The 18,443-nt window shown below is 40.7% G+C and overlaps 2 protein-coding genes across 6 annotated transcripts in view; one reads left to right on the forward strand and one right to left on the reverse strand.

Moving 5' to 3' along the window:
• Positions 1–11,790, forward strand: part of fbn1 (fibrillin 1) — a 62,872-nt gene extending 51,082 nt beyond the window's left edge. The window contains 13 exon segments of the mRNA XM_051134579.1: positions 155–274; positions 2,148–2,270; positions 2,340–2,471; positions 2,548–2,673; positions 2,763–2,969; positions 3,056–3,181; positions 4,451–4,573; positions 4,821–4,937; positions 5,605–5,733; positions 5,805–5,924; positions 7,011–7,242; positions 7,532–7,697; positions 8,900–11,790. Of these exon segments, the coding sequence (XP_050990536.1) occupies positions 155–274; positions 2,148–2,270; positions 2,340–2,471; positions 2,548–2,673; positions 2,763–2,969; positions 3,056–3,181; positions 4,451–4,573; positions 4,821–4,937; positions 5,605–5,733; positions 5,805–5,924; positions 7,011–7,242; positions 7,532–7,697; positions 8,900–9,277 (2,099 nt within the window). The 3' untranslated portion in view covers positions 9,278–11,790.
• A 2,907-nt stretch (positions 11,791–14,697) lies between these two features.
• On the reverse strand, positions 14,698–17,276 carry dut (deoxyuridine triphosphatase). Of its 5 annotated transcripts, none has more exons than XM_051134583.1 (7): positions 17,137–17,276; positions 16,306–16,456; positions 15,864–15,955; positions 15,735–15,779; positions 15,577–15,651; positions 14,956–15,026; positions 14,698–14,863 (listed from the first exon to the last, which is right to left on the reverse strand). In XM_051134583.1, the coding sequence occupies exons 1-7, from the start codon at positions 17,192–17,194 to the stop codon at positions 14,807–14,809; spliced, it is 549 nt and encodes a 182-aa protein (XP_050990540.1). In that variant the 5' UTR covers positions 17,195–17,276; the 3' UTR covers positions 14,698–14,806. The 5 variants fall into 5 exon arrangements, with proteins under 5 accessions (XP_050990540.1, XP_050990541.1, XP_050990538.1 ...); XM_051134584.1 differs by having other exon boundaries at positions 16,306–16,450; positions 17,137–17,214; XM_051134581.1 differs by lacking the exon at positions 17,137–17,276 and adding an exon at positions 16,948–17,089.
• Positions 17,277–18,443: the final 1,167 nt, after the last annotated feature.

Below are 18,443 nucleotides of genomic sequence, written 5' to 3' on the forward strand. Positions count from 1 at the left end.
TAATGTTGATTCAGGTTTGTTTATTGTTGAATCAGTTCAGTTCAGTGTAGATTCAATTCAGTTCACTGTTGATTCAGTTGAGTTAAATGTTGATTCAGTTCTGTTCTATGTTATGTGTGTGTGTGTGTGTGTTTCCTGCGCTGTCTGTCATCAGACACGAACGAGTGTGAGCTGGGGAACCCGTGCGGGAACGGCACTTGCACAAACGTGGAGGGAGCGTTCGAGTGCAGCTGTGACGAGGGCTTCGAGCCCGGACCCATGATGACCTGTGAAGGTCAGTGATGAGCTGCTGCTGTAGTTATTCCTCAGGAACTGCTGGTTTTCCTGTAGGCCGCTTTCACACTCACTCTCACTTTGCTTCATTCTGAAGCCCAATTTGATTCAGACTGTATGATTGAGTTCTGGTCCACCATATTAGTGTGAGTACTGATTACCAATCTAAATCTAATGTTTTTTTTAATCAAGGATACATTTCAAAAGCTTTTTTTTTATGCCATGAATATAGCCGTGCCTGGCTTGTTTTTAAACTATACATGAACAAACAAATCTAATGATCAGATTATTGGAGTGTAGTTTACGAGCTAAACCAGTAGTAGTGCTGACAGTGTCGTGTAAACACGGCTGAAGATGCAAGAAGAGAAACAAATGAACCGAGTCAGCTGAGTGAGTCATTTAAGCTGGAACTGCTCCAGTTGATTCAAACTCGTGACTTCTTTTCATTTGAAGCGATTCACTAGCAAAAACAAATTGAAAGAGCCATTCATTTTCGAACTTCGACATCGCTTGTAATGATTTTTACAAACCATTGTGTCGTAACATGATTCATCTCACATCATGAATCATTTGATTAGATTGGAACTTTGCGTATTGTGAATCTTTTGATTCAGACTTTGTAGCTTGTATCGATAATTGATTTGATTTAGATCAGAACTTTAGAGTGGATTCTTGAATCATTCTGTGAATTGAATGATTCGCGATCCGTGCTCCGAATCCTGATCTGAAATGGTGGTTCGTGAATCATTTTATTAAGATCGGGACTTCGGAGCGGTTTCGTAAATCTTTTTTTTTCTTAAACGCTAGAAAACATCAAACCATAAGTGAGGTCTCTGACTGAATCCTTTAAAATAAAACAAAAGTAGTGCTTGAAAAGTCCTTGAAAGTCTTGGAATTTTATTTAACAGTATCTGTATGAACCCTGACTATTACAAAATATTATTTTAGTCATTCTACTTCAAAATTCCAAGTTTAAATCAATGTGTTACTTACAGAAATCAGTTTTGGCCATTAAAGTAAATAAAAAAAATAAATAAATAAAGACAGTTTTCTCACAGTTCTGAATTTATGTCTTAAATTGCAAGATATAAACTCAGAATTGCATTAAGGTTATTCTGAGAAAAATTCAGAATTCTGTGTTTATATCTTGTAATTCTGACTTTTTTCTAACAGGTGTGAGAAAGTGAATTGTGAGATATAAACTCAAAATTGCAAGAAAATATCAGTTACCTTTATAGTTTTATTCTGTGGTTTAAACAGGCTTTCATAGTTATTTGGCATTTCTCTGAAATTATTTGTGAAATTTGCTAAAATTATTTCAAAGTAAATCCTACACTAATGTTTCTTTTTTTTTCAGTGTACGGTGCTTTTTCATTGTTTTTCTATGTAAACATATTAGATGCATGCCGTTCACCTATATATTTACATTTTGCATCACTGCAGCATCTCATGCATGAGCACAGCATTTTTATAACATCATTTTAAGTTAAAAATAGCTCAACTTTTAAAAAATCTCCAATCCTTGTGTTTCTCCTTCATCTGCCCTGCATCTTGCATTTTTTAGTGCATAAACACGTTCTGTGTGAACGGCCCCTTATGCTTCACCAGCCATGCTTCTGTTTATTTGATTTTGCTACATAAACATGCTCAAAGTGGCTTTGCATGATATGCAACATGTGCTGCAACATCTGCAGAGCCGCAAAGAGACATACATTAAACCGTAACAGCATCAGTAGCTTCACTTGCTCCAGTTAGTCTGGATTGTTTCACAGTGATGGTGAATCATCCACGTGTTTACAAACTGAGCGCTGATGTCAAACACTCTCTAGTGTGAATTCACCGGTGTTTGATTAAAACATATACTGTGTTGTTAGATATCAACGAGTGTTCCCAGAATCCCCTGCTGTGCGCGTTCCGCTGCGTCAACACGGTGGGGTCGTACGAATGCAAATGTCCAGCGGGATACGTGCTGAGAGAAGACCGCCGGATGTGCAAAGGTAAAGACGACTCTTTCAGCATCGCAAACACGTATCGTCACGTGTGAACGCTCCGCTTGTGCTCATCAGATCAGAACGAGTGTGAGGACGGGCTGGACGACTGCGCGTCCAGAGGGATGACCTGTAAGAATCTGATCGGCACGTACATGTGCATCTGCTCGCCGGGATACACCAGACAGCCCAACGGAGACAGCTGCGTGGGTGAGTGCCTCACGTCCCGATGTTTAATGACACTCTCTTTAGCGCTCAGACTCCTGACGCATGTGTTTGTGCACAGATCTGAACGAATGCACGGCCAAACCGGGCATCTGTGAGAACGGCCGCTGCGAGAACACGGTGGGCAGTTACCGCTGCGTCTGCGATCAGGGCTTCAGTCCCAGTCCCAGCAGAACCGAGTGCATCGGTAAGAGTGTGGCTCAACTCTGTAAAGCATCTATGTGGAACGCCAGCATCTCAAACACACTGTATGCTGTGTGTGTGTTTGTGTGTCAGATAACCGTCAGGGCTTCTGCTTCCTGGAGGTTCTCCAGACCATGTGTCAGATGAGTTCCAGCAGCCGCGTCAGCGTCAGGAAGTCCGAGTGCTGTTGTGACGGGGGCCGCGGATGGGGGCCCAACTGCGAACTCTGCCCGCTGCCCGGGACCACGCAGTACAAGAAGATGTGCCCGCTGGGACCCGGATACACCACCGACGGACAGGGTAACGCAGGCGGCGCGCGTGTTCGTGCCGATTGAGTGTGTGTTGTTCGTGTGTGGATCTGTGCGTGATCTGTGTGTGCTGTGCAGATATTGACGAGTGTAAGGTGATGGGGAACCTGTGTAAGAACGGCCAGTGTCTGAACACGCTGGGCTCCTTCAGCTGCGTCTGTAAGCCGGGATACACCAGTGACATCAGCAGCACTCAGTGTGTGGGTGAGTCTGAATCACAGATGATTGCTTTAGTAGTGAGCACAGTTTGAGACATTTCTGAGATCTCTTCTGAGGAGACACTACTGATGACTACAACAAATACAATAAATGTAGCCATAACTATGATGATAACTAGAATAACTACAGCAATAACTAATAACTGTAACCATGACTGTAAATGACAAGTGTACTGGTGACACTAACCGTAGCTGCGTTTCCATTACGCTTTATATTGCGCAATTTGATGCCATGCCTAATGCCATGACCTAACGTGAGAGAAAAAAATTACGTTTTAGTTGCATAACATCAGTTAATGGAAAATTCGTCATTTGGCCATACCTTTTTGTCAACATTTATAAAATATCTTCAGAGTTTTGCGCAAAGCTGTAATGGAAACGTGCCTTAAAGGAGAAGTCCACTTCCAGAACAACAGCTTACAAATAATGTAGTCACCCCCTTGTCATCCAAGATGTTCATGTCTTTCTTTCTTCAGTCGTAAAGAAATTATGTTTTTTGAGGGAAACATTTCAAAATTTTTCTCCATATAATGGACTGATGTGGTGCCCCGATTTTGAACTTCCAAAATGTAGTTTAAATGCAGCTTCAAACGATCACAAATGCGGTTGTAAACGATCCCAGCCGAGGAAGAAGGGTCTTATCTAGTGAAACGATCGGTTATTTTAATAAAAATCATACAATTTCTATACTTTTTAATGTCAAACGCTCGTCTTGTCTCACTCTGTCTGGACTGTTTTTGTTCAGGTTCATGTCAGTTAGTGTATGTCGAAAAACTCCCATCTCATGTTCTCCCTCAACTTCAAAATCACCCTATATCACTGTTTTACCTTTTTTGTTAAGGGTGTTTGATCTTCTTTGCATGTTCACTTTGCAAACACTGTGTCTGTTCTTCTGCAGCGATGTAGGATGATTTTGAAATGATTTTTGAAGTTGAGGGAGAAAATACGATCAGAGTTTTTCGTCATACCCGAACTGTCTTGAGTCAGAATACACAGAGTTCAGGGAGAGAAAGACAAGACGAGCGGTTGAGATTTGACTATAGCGATAACTATAACAACAATTATAGCAAAAACTATAATGATAACTGTGATAACTATAGCAATAATGATAACTATAGTGATAACTATAACAATAACAAAATATCAGGTCAACTCATAGACTTTACATTAAATGTGTTCACAAGTCAGAGTATGTCATGATATTTCACTGAATTAATGATCAGATTTGTCTAAACCTGATCTTGTGTGTGTGTAGATGTGGACGAGTGTGTTCAGGCTCCTAAACCCTGTAACTTCATCTGTAAGAACACGGAGGGCGGGTACCTGTGCTCATGTCCACGTGGATATGTGCTGCAGGACGACGCCAAGAGCTGTCGGGGTAAAAAACACACACACACACACACACAAACACAGAGAGCGGTTAGTGAGTCTAGACTAAATCTGACTTCCTCCTGCCCCAGATAAGAGCAGAACTCACACAAACACACGGCTGATTAAACACACATCACGTTAATGACACACAGCTCATTATTTACACCAGTGCAGTGTTACGCCCGCAGAATCAGAGCTCAGGTTCACCGGCGGGACAGCGTGCGCACGTGTTTTCTGATTCTCTGTGTCTCCAGATCTGGACGAATGCGCCACCAAACAACACAACTGCCAGTTCCTGTGTGTCAACACCATCGGAGGATTCACCTGCAAATGCCCACCGGGATTCACACAACACCACACGGCCTGCATCGGTGAGAACACACACTCTCACACGGAGATACTAAATAGATGTTTACAAGGGAGAACACACGGTTCCGACGTCATTTGTGTAAACTAGGAGTTTTTATTTGCTACAGTATCTAAAAAAGCCATGTCAAAAATTAGAAATAAAAAACTTTTTGTTGGATTTAGTTGATATATATATATGTAATATATGTTTGTTTTTATATTTAGTTTTATTTCAGGTAACTTTAATTCAAGTAACAAAGATGTTTTTATGGTTTTAGTTTGTTTAACGATAACTTGAGTTAATAGTTTCATCTGTCAGCTTGGAAATTCAGTTCAGGTCATTTCAGTGTTTCCTGAATAAATACCACGGTACATATCCAAATACTCTGGTACTGCGCGTTGGTCTTGAACAGATGTTGAGGAAGGTGCTCTGATGATGTCACGTCTGCCGCTCCAGTCGTCTGGTGCCACGGTGACCCAGCTGTCAGTTGTTATGGGATGTACGGTTCTGTTGCCGTGGTCACAGCAGCTGGTGTTTAGATGTGATCCATTAGCTGAAGTAAACAGCTTTAAAACACAAACCCAGCACTGTGTCCTCAAGCACTTCCCTTTCCTGTCCCGACACACACATCATGATCAACATTCATAGTTCATAGAGTGATGAAGTGTGTGTGTGTGTGTGTGTGACAGATAATAACGAGTGTGCCACTGAACCGGGACTCTGCGGTCCAAACGGAGTGTGTCAGAACAGCCCCGGCAGCTTCAACTGTGAGTGTCAGAGAGGATTCTCCCTCGACCCCAACGGACAGCACTGTGAAGGTACACACACACACACATGCACTCACACACATACATCAGAAGGTTTCACTAATACAGTGTGTGTGTATCAGACATGGACGAGTGTGTGGGGAATCATCGCTGTCAGCATGGCTGTCAGAATCTGGTGGGCGGCTACAGATGCAGCTGTCCACAGGGATACCTGCAGCACTACCAGTGGAACCAGTGTGTCGGTGAGACCTGTCTGTCCGTCAGTCAGTTTTTCTGTCTGTCCGTCCATCTATCTGTCTGTGTTGTCTGTTCGTCCAACTGTCCATCTGTTAGTCAGTTTGTTTGTCTGTCTGTCCTTCCATCTGTCTGTCTCCCTGTCTGTCCATCTATCTGTCTGTCCATCTGTCTGCCTGTCAGTTTGTCTGTCTGTCCGTCCTTCTGTCCATCCATCCATCTGTCTGTCCTTCAGTCCGTCTCCTTGTCTGTCCATCCATCCGTCTGTCCATCAGTCTGTCTGCCTATCTGTCTTTCTGTCTCTCTGTCCTTCCATCCGTCTGTCCGTCCATCTGTCTGTTCTTCCATCCGTTTCTCTGGCTGTTCGTCCATCCGTCAGTCTGTCTATCCATCCATTCATCTGTCAGTCTGTCCATTTGTTGTTATGTCTCTATGTCCATCTGTCCACCTGTCTGTCCATTTATCTAACTGTCCATTCATCTGTCTGTCAGTCAGGCTGCCTGTCCTTCTGTCTTTCTGTCCATCTGCCTGATTTGATTGAACTTTTTCAGTTGAATTATAGTCCTTAGTCAGTCTGAATTTATTTGATTACAGTGTTAATTTTTGACACCTTAAAGAGCAGCAAAATGGCATTTATTGTTTGAATTTAGTAATATAACTGACACAATTTAAAAGCTGATACTTTGTTTCATATTAAAAGTAACAAAGCACAAAGGATGTTGAATAATGTTTGTTTGTTCATGGATCAGTTGAAAAAATGCGAAATAAAACAATGATTAGGGATTTAAGAATCAATATCAGTTACTCAAAATATGAATAAATTCAAACAGGAAATCAATTTTGTTATCCCAGTCTGTGTGTGTGAGGTTAGTGTTTTCCCAGCATCCTCTGTGGGGTCTGTCGGTCTGTGACTAGATGCTCTTCCTGTGCTGATTAAAGTCTCCTGGTCTTTGGTGTGAATCCGGCTGGTCCTCGTGCTGCTTCAGACATTGCGTCTGCTCACCGAGAGATTGCCAGGATGTAAATTTAGGTCAGTGTCGCGGCGCTGTGGGAACAGGCCTGACCTTTGACCCCGTGTGTGTCTGTGTGTCCAGATGAGAACGAGTGCCAGAACAGTCAGATATGTGGCGGCGCCTCGTGTCACAACACGCTGGGCAGTTTCCGCTGCCTGTGTCCGACAGGCTTCGCCTTCGAACAGATGACGGGTGGCTGTCAGGACATCAACGAGTGCAGCTCATCACAGAACCCCTGCACCTTTGGCTGCTCCAACACTGACGGAGGATACCTGTGCGGCTGCCCACCTGGATACCTGCGAGCTGGACAGGGGTCAGACTCACACACACACACACACAGTGAAAATAAAGCAAAATAGTTAAATTAAAAAACAAAAACAAAATATAATTGCAAGCAGTGATCAAGCGCTTCAAGGCATTTAAGGAAATATGGAAATAGACATATTGTTTAGCAAGTCCACCTAAATTAATAGGTGGACCCCTAATAGAAATTAATAGGTGGACCCCTAGAACCCCTAATAAAAATGTAGATCCACACTCTGCTTAATTTTATTGTCTCGTGGTGTTTTTCTGCATGACTCATGCATGTGTGTGTGTTTCAGGCACTGTCTGTCCAGCGCGGGTCTGCCGCCCAGTGGATCTCCTCACATTCCCGCCGGTGATGATGAGAACGCTCTCTCTCCTGAGGCCTGCTACGAGTGTAAGATCAACGGCTTTCATAAGAAGGGCCGCAAACGAAGAAATGTCAATGGAACTGAGGAGCTTCGGGTAATAAAGCATTCACTGGCACACATATACCCTCTGTGTGACTCATTACCCTGATATAAACCCAGCACATGCTCAGGTGTGATCATACAGTCAGTGGCATCTGGTCATGGTGTTTTTGTAACTTCTGGAATCACAAAACAAATCAACACTGCCAGGTTTTTGCCAGTAAAATGTTTAAAACCAAGCAGCTTTATCAAGCAGTTTTATAATTGCTGCAGAAAAGGTAGGTAAAAAAAAGTTTGCAGAGACAAACTTTGAAGTTGGCTTGAGAAAGCCTAGCCTGAAAGTTTTAAAAAGTTTAAAGAGTTTGACAGTTTTCAGTTTAAAATGTCTGAAAGTTTTGAAGACAACAGTCTATTAGAAAAACAGAGAGATAGCATGTTAACGTTACTAGCATGTTGTTAGCATGTTGCTAGCATTTGTTAACATGATTTTAGCATGATTAGCATGTTGCTAGCATGTTTTGAACATGATTATCATGCTGCTAGTATGTTTCTAATATGATTAGCAATTTACTAACATGTTGCTAGCATGTTGTTACCCTGATTAACATGTTGTTAGCATGATTAACTTGTAGCTAGCATGTTGTTAGCATGAGTAGCATGTTGCTAGCATGTTGTTAGCATGATTATCATGTTAGCATGTGTAGCAAGTTACTAGCATGTTGCTAGCATGATTAGCACATTATTAACATGTTGTTACCATAATTAGCATGTTGCTAGTATGTTTCTAACATGATTATCATGTTGCTAGCATGTTTTTAACATGATTAGCATGTTGTTAGCATGTTTCTAACATGATTAGCAATTACTAGCATGTTGCTAGCATGTTGTTACCATGATTAACATGCTGTTATAGCATGTTTATAGCATGACCAGCATGTCACTAGCATGTTGCTAGCATGATTAGCATGTTGCTAGCATGTTGCTAATATGTTTTTAGCATGTTAACATGAGTAACATGTTGATAGGTATATGTTTGTAAAGTAATTTACAACAGCGGCTCAACCGATCGGAATCAAGGACCGGAACTGCTTGTTTTATAAATAGCATTTCAGTATTTCAGCTTTCTCAAGCCAACTCGATAATGAAAATATGTGTGCGTTTTGGAGTATTGTGTTGGACGGCAGGGAGCTGCAGTACATGTGTGAATGCGCGTTTGGAGATGAAGCTCGTCCTAACGACGTGCGTGTGTCTGTGCAGAACGATCTGGACTGGGTGAGTCTGGCCAGTGTGGACGTGGACAACACGCTGCAGCTCCAGCTGAACATCAGCACGCTGAAGAGCAAAGACCACATCATCGACTTCGTGCCGGCGCTGTCCACGCTCTCCAACCACGTGCGCTACACCATCGACTACGGCAACGACGACGGCCTGTTCCGCATGAACCAGAAGGACGGCGTCAGCTACCTGCACATATCCAAGAAGAAAGCTCTCCAGCCGGGAGCGTATTATTTACAAATCCGCAGCGTGCCGCTGTCCGGCAGCAGGGAGCCCACGGGAGAGCGGCCCGACACGGACTACCTCAGCGGGCAGCTGGGAGACGCTCTGCACATGAGCGTACAGATCGTCCTGCACTGACGGACACACGGACAGACTGCCGCAGCCTCGCCCAAAGAGCAGCACGTACCGCACCCGCGCATCATACGCTCGCATCCCATATTACACACTCCCACCGCCGCCGCGGACCAACGGACGGAAGGGTCGCGTCGCGCCGCGCCGCGGCCCGGCTCTCGCTCTCGCTCAGTCTATCGTATCTTACCGGTGCTAGTCACGTGAGCGCGTAGATTCATGCACTGTAATAACCGACCCACGCCGTCTGCGGCTGCCCGACGCTAGCCTTTCTGTTCTCTGCAAATATGCTAACGGGGTTTCTGCAGCTCTTATCAAGGTCACTTCAGAGCAATAAAGGAACAAATTCAATGGAACACAATACTTCGTCAGCATGCAACACTCCCAACGGACCGCCATTACTGTTTCGTTCATGATACGGAACAAACCGCTTATGTTTTGAATATTTGTGCTCAGAAACACTAGAATATGGAAATAACTTGTACTGTAAATCTGATCACACTGCATAAAACTGCTGTTCTTCCTCAGTATTTCTGCCTTGTTTTCCAGTGCAGATGTCTAAAGATCCTTAAATCAAGAAGCAAAGTGACCAATGTTGGGGTAACGCATTACGAGCAGCGCAAGTTTTCAAGTAACTAGTAAAGTAATGCATTACTTTAAATTTACAAATATCTGAGTTTTTTTTCAAATAAGTAACGCAGCTGCCAAAAATATAACTTTTGGGTTTTTTGTTATTAAAAATAAATAAGCACAGCTCAGGTGACAAAAAGTAACACAAACGTAACGTAATGTAATGCATTACTTTCCACACAAAGTAACTAAGTAACGCAATTGGTTACTTTTAAAAGTAACTTTCCCCAGCACTGAAAGTAACAGAACAGGAAGTCTCATTTTCTGAGAAATGTATCAACCTAAAGTGTGTTTATAATTAAGGGGGGACCATTTTCAACAAAAAACTGAAAACTTGTGTTTTGGCCGTACATTTACACTAAAATGTGAGGGCCTAAAATGCAAACTTTTAAGACAGGTTTCAAAGTGTACGTTTTTTGTAAATAATCACTGTGTAAACTAACAAATTTTCTTTTTTTTAAAGAGACATCGCAGCTACTGGCCGTTTTCCAATCACATGATCTGTTGAGGCGAAATCACATGACTTTTTTGTTGCACATCTAGGCATTTATTCAGTAAATGTGTTTCCATCAGTTTATGCATGTTTTCTCATTGAATAAAAAAATAGCCCATTTAAGATTGTATGCCCATCTTGCCGTTGCCGGTTCATTAAAAATGAGCGTAAAAACACATGATAGGTGTCGATACAGCTATCGACAGACGTTTGTTCTTGTTTTAAGCATAAACCTGTTTAATTTCTCAGAGACTTCGTATGTTCATTTTGCATCTCGATTTAAGAATCTTTAGACATTTGCACTGGAAAACAAGACAGAAATACTGAGGAAGAGATTGATGTTTTGCAGTGCATGCAACATTTATGAATTTTAGTCTTTCTGCTTTGACTTCAGACCGAACGCAGATCTTTGTAAGACCCTCAGAAACCCTGTCCATGTAATTTAAGTGTGTCTATACTGTAACCGTGTCACTTTTTTACTCGCGATCGCATTTGTAAACTAGAGGACCCCTGGAACGGAGGGGTTTGTAATGGTGCTTCTTATAATGACCAACTACTTGTAAACTGTGTTTCTGTGACTCGATCCATATGCACTGAGGTCTGACGGCCACACGCACCTCCACACACACCCTGTGGCCTCCGGCGATGAGAACGCCGCCTCTGCCGTCTGTACGACCACGTTCTGTTCTGTCTTCACACTCGTGAGGGGTTTAGATGTACATTCACAATAAAAACATATTTTTGGTTGTACGGGCGACTCGAGCGCTGGCCTTCTTTCAGAGCGGCTGCCGAACTCCATCAGGTCTCAGGATCGCTCGCTCTCGCTCGCTTCCACTTAGAAAAACGATGATTTGACATGGACGACATTGGCATCATATAATACCGCTGCTTTACAGAATTGCCAATACTACGGTATTCTTTAACCCTGTAAAGCCTGGCATAAAAAATAACAGCTGGAAAAATCATTTCTTCAAATGAAACCTTTAGACAAAATATATTACCAGAAAGTTTGCAAATGTGTTTTGTGTTTCCAAAGGATTTTATGGCTCATATCATCTGAAATTGTCAGAATATGGAGCTCAGGTTTATTCAGAGACTCAAACTGAGCAAAAACATGCTGATATTTATATGATGAAATTATGATGCTTATAATGTAAATCAATGAGATCTTTATACAAGTATAGCAGAGACTGACATAAAATGATCTAAATATCAGTTGTCGCTCTATATTTCCAATAATATGTCTTAGTAAAATGAGTTTGAAATGGTCCAAACATATAATGCAATGCAATCCAATGATGTTTGAGAGAAGAAGAAATAAAGCACCAGCTGAAGTGGACGTTTGTACAATTACACTAAAAAAATTAAACTGGAAAAAAAAAAAAAAAAAAACTCCAAACTATCAATCAAACAACAGAAGGAATGGAGTAGATTGAGTGTGACAGCAAAGTTTTCCTCTTGTTGATCATGTAGAGGAGTATCAAATATTATACAGCAGGGTTTATAGGGTTAAAATCTCACTTATCAAGCAATAATAAAGCACATAACATTTCAAATGGACCGTAATTCTGGCAGCAACAGGTGTGATACCAATTTAAAATATGGATTAAATATTAAATATATAATCATATATTAACTGCACACATTAAAAACAAGCGTGTAGGTTTCATTTTGGCATTGGTGGGGACATAACAACACACATTATATTGTTTCATCCAAATGATCGCTAGGGTCAGTTTAGTAGTGTGGATGTTGGTAAAGACATGTCAGGGCGTCTCATGGCGTCTTCTACACCCTTGAAAATCATAACAAGCGATGTCCGGCTTTGGAAACTATGGTTCTCTCCTTAAATACAAAGAGATCAAACAACAGATCCATGAGTTCATCCAAATTTCACGAAAAGCTTATGGACGTAATTATAATATAAGTCAGACATTGAAGTGAGTTGCTGTTTTTGTCTCTTCTGAGGAAGATTCATTCACTTGTTTGCGAATGAACCACACAAAGACATTTTGCTCCGTTTTTTTAATGTTCCCCCAATCTCATTTTGCGAGTGACTTTTCTTTAAGTGAAGTCTTCTTTGAATTGATTGACTGCTCAAAGGTAATATAGGAAAATAATAATTAATGTGTTTCCTGCTAGCTACATTTCAGATACGTAAACAAAAATCTGGCTCTAAACCTCTTATTTCTTTAATTAAAGTTGAATTAGATAAGTACATGGAAAAAAATCTAAAGCGCTGTTCATCCTAAAAAAAAAAATGCTTGCTTCAGATGTGAAAAGGCAGAAAATTGAACCTGATCCGAATTTTTCTTTTATGACGGACGAACGTTTCGGAGTCAGTGTGTAAAGGTCATTGCACACTGAGTCTGCAATTTTCGCACTTAAAAAATTAATTCGACCTCAAGTTGTGTCAGTGGCGTTTACACAGTGCCTTCGAAACTTTCATCCGTCATAAATTCGGATCAGGATTTTCTACGTTTTCGCATCTGTAGCAAGCATTTTGATAGGAAAGGATGACAATTTCGAACTCTGTGTTAAAAGACCTTACTCCGAGGGGGAAAAAAAGAATTTCTAAACCATTCACAATACCCGAAGTTCTAATCTAAGATGAAAACCCGCTCCGGAATCCCGATTTGATTCAAAAGATTCCTGCTCTGAATCAAATGATTCGCGATTCCGCTACGAGGTTCTGATCTAAAATCAAATGATTCGCTACGAAGTCTGATTCACTATAAGCGATCTGAAGTCCCGATCGGAGTCGATGATTCGTGATCCGTTTGGAGTGCTTCGAAACAGTGAATCATTTTGCGACGCAATGGTTGAACTGATTCGGAGTTTCGAAAAGCTCCATTTCACCATCGTAAGTGCTTTTTAAAATCGTAACAAGCGATGTCGAAATTCAGAAATGAATGGCTCTTTTAATTTGATCCGTTGCTAGTGAATCACTAGAACTGAATGATCAAAGTCACGAGTTTGAATCAACCGAAGCGGTTCCAGTGTAAACGACTCACTCAATTAATTCGATTTGTCTGTTCCTCTTTTTCCGTCTTCAGCCATGTTTATGCGACACCATCAGTACTAAAACTAACGAGCTAAGCCGGTGGTATGACATTAACTGAAATAAGCGGGAAAAAGTATGTTTACTAATAAAATAACCATATTTCTATTCCAAAGATACTACAACTATATACTATAACTAGTAAAACACTCCATTAATATGACGAGCTGCAGCTCAGAATACATGTTAGATGTAAACACTGTTCATTATGATGGAGTTTGTAGCTTAATTCACTAGATTTGAAATAGTTTGAGCTGCAGTTCAATAGGAAATCAGTTGAAATCATCCAGTCACCTCACACCATTCAACACAATCTGACATTTAACAGTATATATTGTAATAAATATTTGAAAGTGATCATGAGCATTGTAGTTGAAAGCAGCGCTGAAAAAAGGCCGGGGCTACATAAGATCAGCATCAGACAATGCAGTGTTCATTTTGTATTAAAAGATCTGTGCTTATTTAAATAATTAAACACTTATTTCATTCCCCAGTTTTCAAGACAAGGCTTAAGCCTAAAACACGCCAGTGCATTTGTTTTGTCTCAAGATGCACGTCAGTAATCTTTATTTCTAAAGGCACGTTTATAAAAATGACCTAAATGTCGTCACTAAAGTATGGCCTGTCTGAGAAACCAGGCCATTGTCTTTAAATAATTCAAGCAATATTCAAGTACCTCTTCAGAAATATTGCTATTTTTAATGGCTTTCCAGGCCTTAAATTCGGGAAAATCGGTATTTTGACATTTCCATGAATATGGTTCATTCAGTTCAGTACTACAGTACTGCCATCAGTATTTTTACTTTCATCAACTTTCTTTTATAGCAACAGTAAAGAAAATTATTAGAATATATTTAACCCAAACAAAAATCACTAAATCTAGATGCAAGTCTGCAAATGATCTAGTTATCAAAGTGAGAACTCTCCGATTTGAGTTTCTGTTGTCTGGATTCCAGCATATTTGTCCAAACCTCAGTCTGCTTTAGTTCATAATGGCTGCGGATGTTTTATAAACTGTCCTGTAGCGCCACCCAGTGGCTTCAAAGCGACATTCACAATATGGTTTGTTTAAACCATAGTTCTGTGCTGAAAGAAAAAAATTTAAAAAAATTGTGGTTTTGGTCAGCCTTGCCAGTGTTTACCCAAAAACTGAGATGACCAATCGGTTTCAAAAATGAACAAAACCTGTGCCGATTTAAAAAAAAAAAAAAAAAAAAAACACACACAACACACACACACACACATTTGTGCATTTTGTATAAACAGCTTTATTCCACAGTCAATTAGTTAAATGACTCATCTTGAAATAAACATTTAACAAACTATACATATTATATTCAATACAGTAACACTTTCAGTTGGTGCCGGTGGAGCCGAAGCCTCCCGCTCCTCTCTCAGTATCATCCAGTGTCTGAAACAAGAAAACATGATATAAAAACAGCAGATGCTTTTATAGAAGTGACTAACAAATGAAGTACGTGTGTTAATGACAGCACGGTTTACCTGTAACTCCTGCAGCTGTGGGTAACAGATTCTCTCACAGATCAGCTGAGCGATGCGGTCGCCTTTCTTCACTGCAAACACAGCGATTAAAATGGTGAAAAATACACGCATGTCATCTAGAACTTTGACAGAACTCATTCTCACCCTCATGTCATCTCAAAGCTCAAATAATGCATTTTTTTTGTTTTGTTTTTTAAATTTACAGCAGTCTTGTTTTCCAATGCAAATTCGCACAATTCTTAAAAGCAAGATATACTAGAAGCAAAATTACAAAGTGAGAAGTCTGAGAAATTTATGATGGAGTTTGATTAAAATAAGAACAAAAATATAAATTTCATGTCATAAGTCGCTTTGGATAAAAGTGTCTGCTAAATGAATAAATGTAAAAAGTTTAGAGGTTTCTGATATTTGTGCTTGTTTTAAGCAGAAACTTTTCATTTTGCATTTCCAATTCAGATATCTGAACTGGAAAACGACAAAAAAAAACACTGAGAAAGATACTTATTTTTGCAGTGCATGAAACATTTATGAATTGAAGACTTCATGCTCTGATTTTTTTATCTTTTCAGGCCCCAATCTGTGGACGGGTGAATTAAGACCTGCAGAAACTCAGAGTCTCACCTTCAAACGGCTCTTTGTTGAAGTTGAACAGCACGACTCCCAGATTCCCCCTGTAGTCCTCGTCGACCACACCAGCTGTAGAGACACGACACATGTGATATCACAGTAAAACATCACATTCTCACGTCAGCGGCGAAAAGCGATTCACAAGGACGTACCGCCAACGTCGATGAAGTGCTTCACCGCAAGACCCGAGCGAGGAGCTGCAACACAACATCACGGCGTCACATGAGGAAACAAGCGCAGATTCTGGACTGACGTCACAAGCTTCTGTAGTTCTCACTCACCGACTCGGCCGTAGTATCCGTGCGGAACCGCGATCTGGATATCGGTCTTGACCAGAGCTTTATCCATGGGGCCGATGCTGTAGTCATACGCACTGAAACACACACGCACCAATCACAGCTCACCAAAGACAAAAGCAGCAGTAAACACAGAATTAACAGAGAAACACAATGCACCGGTCTAAATATAAGCAATGCAGCATGCATGTGCAGAACACCACCTAATCATCAAATGCACTAATGCAGCAGTAAACGCTAGCGTTTAAAGTGTTTTCTGCAGGTCAAAAAGGACAAAAGGCGGAATAAACATGGAAAAACCTCTTAAACTTAAAACAGACAAAGATAAAAACTGAATCAGGAGGAAAAAACCATACAAATTAGAAATATGCATGAATATACATGTGCAGAACACAGAGGGCTCTGGATCCTCAATGTCGACTCTCACCTGTACAGATCGAATCCCGCGGCTCGGTTCGATCCTCGGCTCGGTGTCGTGGCGTTTTCTGTCAGTTTGGCGAATTTCAGCACCATTTGTTCTTCATATCCGTTCGCTGCATCACTCTTGCTTCTCTTGTGCGGAGAAACCGCTTCTGTAACTTCAGAGCAAGGCATTTTACTGACGCGCGAGGCTGCAGTGACTGAGCATGTGATGTGACTGAATAGATGTGAGCCTTGATTCCCGCGCGCGCGTAAGTCAGAATGACCCGGGCGGGAAGGATTCTGAGTGGTGGTACTGCTACATGACGTATTAACGGCAAAAGAGCACATGCAACGTTTGCATTTAAAGCCGGCGTTTATTAAGATTAGCTGTCATGATGAAATGAAACGATCCGGCGGTTGTGGCGACTCCTAATCGGGAGAAGCCGAACGAAAATAAAGTTGTCGTTATTAATCTATACACCAGATTATATAGCATACATATTTCTAAATGTACTACATTCATTACGCTCTCTTTATCAATGGAGTTAAAAAATAGGATTCAACAATCACCAATACTGCAGCGGCTGTGATATCGCGGAGCGCCGCGCTGCAGTCCGTTATTAACGGTTATTTCGCGGTTTTGTCGTGTTTATATAGAGCTGCTGACCTCCAGTGCCGCGTCCGGCCACAAACACGTTTAAACCGCGAACAGCAGTGACAGAAACAAGCCGGATCAACATCTTCAACAGTCATTCCGCCATTTGTGTTACTGCTGCATTCTGGGAGTTGTAGTTTATTCTTCATCGTGTTGTGTAGTTCCCGGAGGTTGTGAAACGGTCAAAAGGTTTAAACTCACCTTCCATCGCGTGCTTGTGTGAGTCTCCGTTTTGTTGATTCATATGAAGCGGAATCATGTGAACGTTAAACGGCTCATCCTGAGGGAGAAACTCGTCACGACGGCCTCCTGTCAGCGTTAAATACTCAGGTGAAATTAATTAATTCTGATCGTCACTACAAAACACCTGATATCCTGCGAATGTTGTTTGAATATTTTTGCGATTATATTAACGCGTTCGTTTGAATTTCGTTGTTCTTGGTTTGAATCAACCGTTGAAAAATTGGCGCGCTAACCACAGGTTCCCTCAAAATACTATTACTGTTACTGGTGTAAAATCACAATACATTATTTAATCAGGAATGTCACATTCAAACAGTAACAGAACGTTTATGTCATATTTATTTTTATAGCAATTTAAGAGAAATTAGTTAAAAATCTCTATACGCAGCAGTTTATAAAGACGGCGGGCATTTTACAACTTTATTTCTTTTATCAAGACCAACTTATGTCAGAGAAGAAGTAAAGTATGATAAGGATTATTATCAACATTGATGCTGTTTAATTACAATGGCGAATCCATCATGGCGGGAAAAAATTAATCGTTGTAATCGCAGGTTAGAATTCGAATCCCTGATTCATGTTTAAAATTAAGTGGTGCAACACAACTCGATTGAAAATAAAACCCAGATCAACAAATCATTGATTAGCTCTAAACCCATAGTATTGCAAACCCCATATATTTGAGACACTTGAATGCATTTTTCAAAAATGTATTTATTTACTGTGGAAAATGAATATAACATGACAATTTCACACAGTCTTTCCCAGTACCACAGAAATATAAATAGGATCGGCAATCATAACGGCCGTTAGTGAATATATTTACAAAAGTATGACTATATCTGACTAAAATAAGATGCTTTAATTGATCATTTTAAATAATGTGATACTAAAGTGGTTTTATACTGTTTGCACAGCTCTTTGTTGTTCTAGCTACATGTGTCCAGTAGAGGGCAGCATAGAGTCACAGTGTGTGTCCAGGCCCGTAGCCAGCCTAGCGGAAGGGGGGGTTCTTTTTTTCCAAAAAGTGGACCTTTTTCAGTTCCCACTCATTTTGTATTTAACTATGAGGTTCAGATACTTGATTTTGTTGACTACTCATGCACCAATCTGTGCTGTATTATCATGTGTGATGGTATTTTAATAAGCATGATTTTTTGATTCATTAAAAATATTTACTACAATGTTGTCAAACTGCTTACCAAGATATCGCCTTGTTCAGTAAATATACACAAATACCTAAAGCAATAAGTAATTTAATTAAA

Source organism: Labeo rohita, chromosome 18, assembly GCF_022985175.1.
Source record: "Labeo rohita strain BAU-BD-2019 chromosome 18, IGBB_LRoh.1.0, whole genome shotgun sequence".
Lineage (NCBI taxonomy): Eukaryota > Metazoa > Chordata > Actinopteri > Cypriniformes > Cyprinidae > Labeo > Labeo rohita.

Bases quoted from the DNA above. Each gene is read 5' to 3' on its own strand.
- dut (XM_051134580.1), bottom strand. From the start codon at position 16,628: ATGTGCTCTTTTGCCGTTAATACGTCATGTAGCAGTACCACCACTCAG. The intron at 15,652-15,734 runs GTACGTCCTTGT...GTGTCTCTACAG, and splicing joins GCACTTCATCGACGTTGGCG to CTGGTGTGGTCGACGAGGAC. The intron at 14,864-14,955 runs GTAAACCGTGCT...TTCTTGTTTCAG, and splicing joins CACAGCTGCAGGAGTTACAG to ACACTGGATGATACTGAGAG.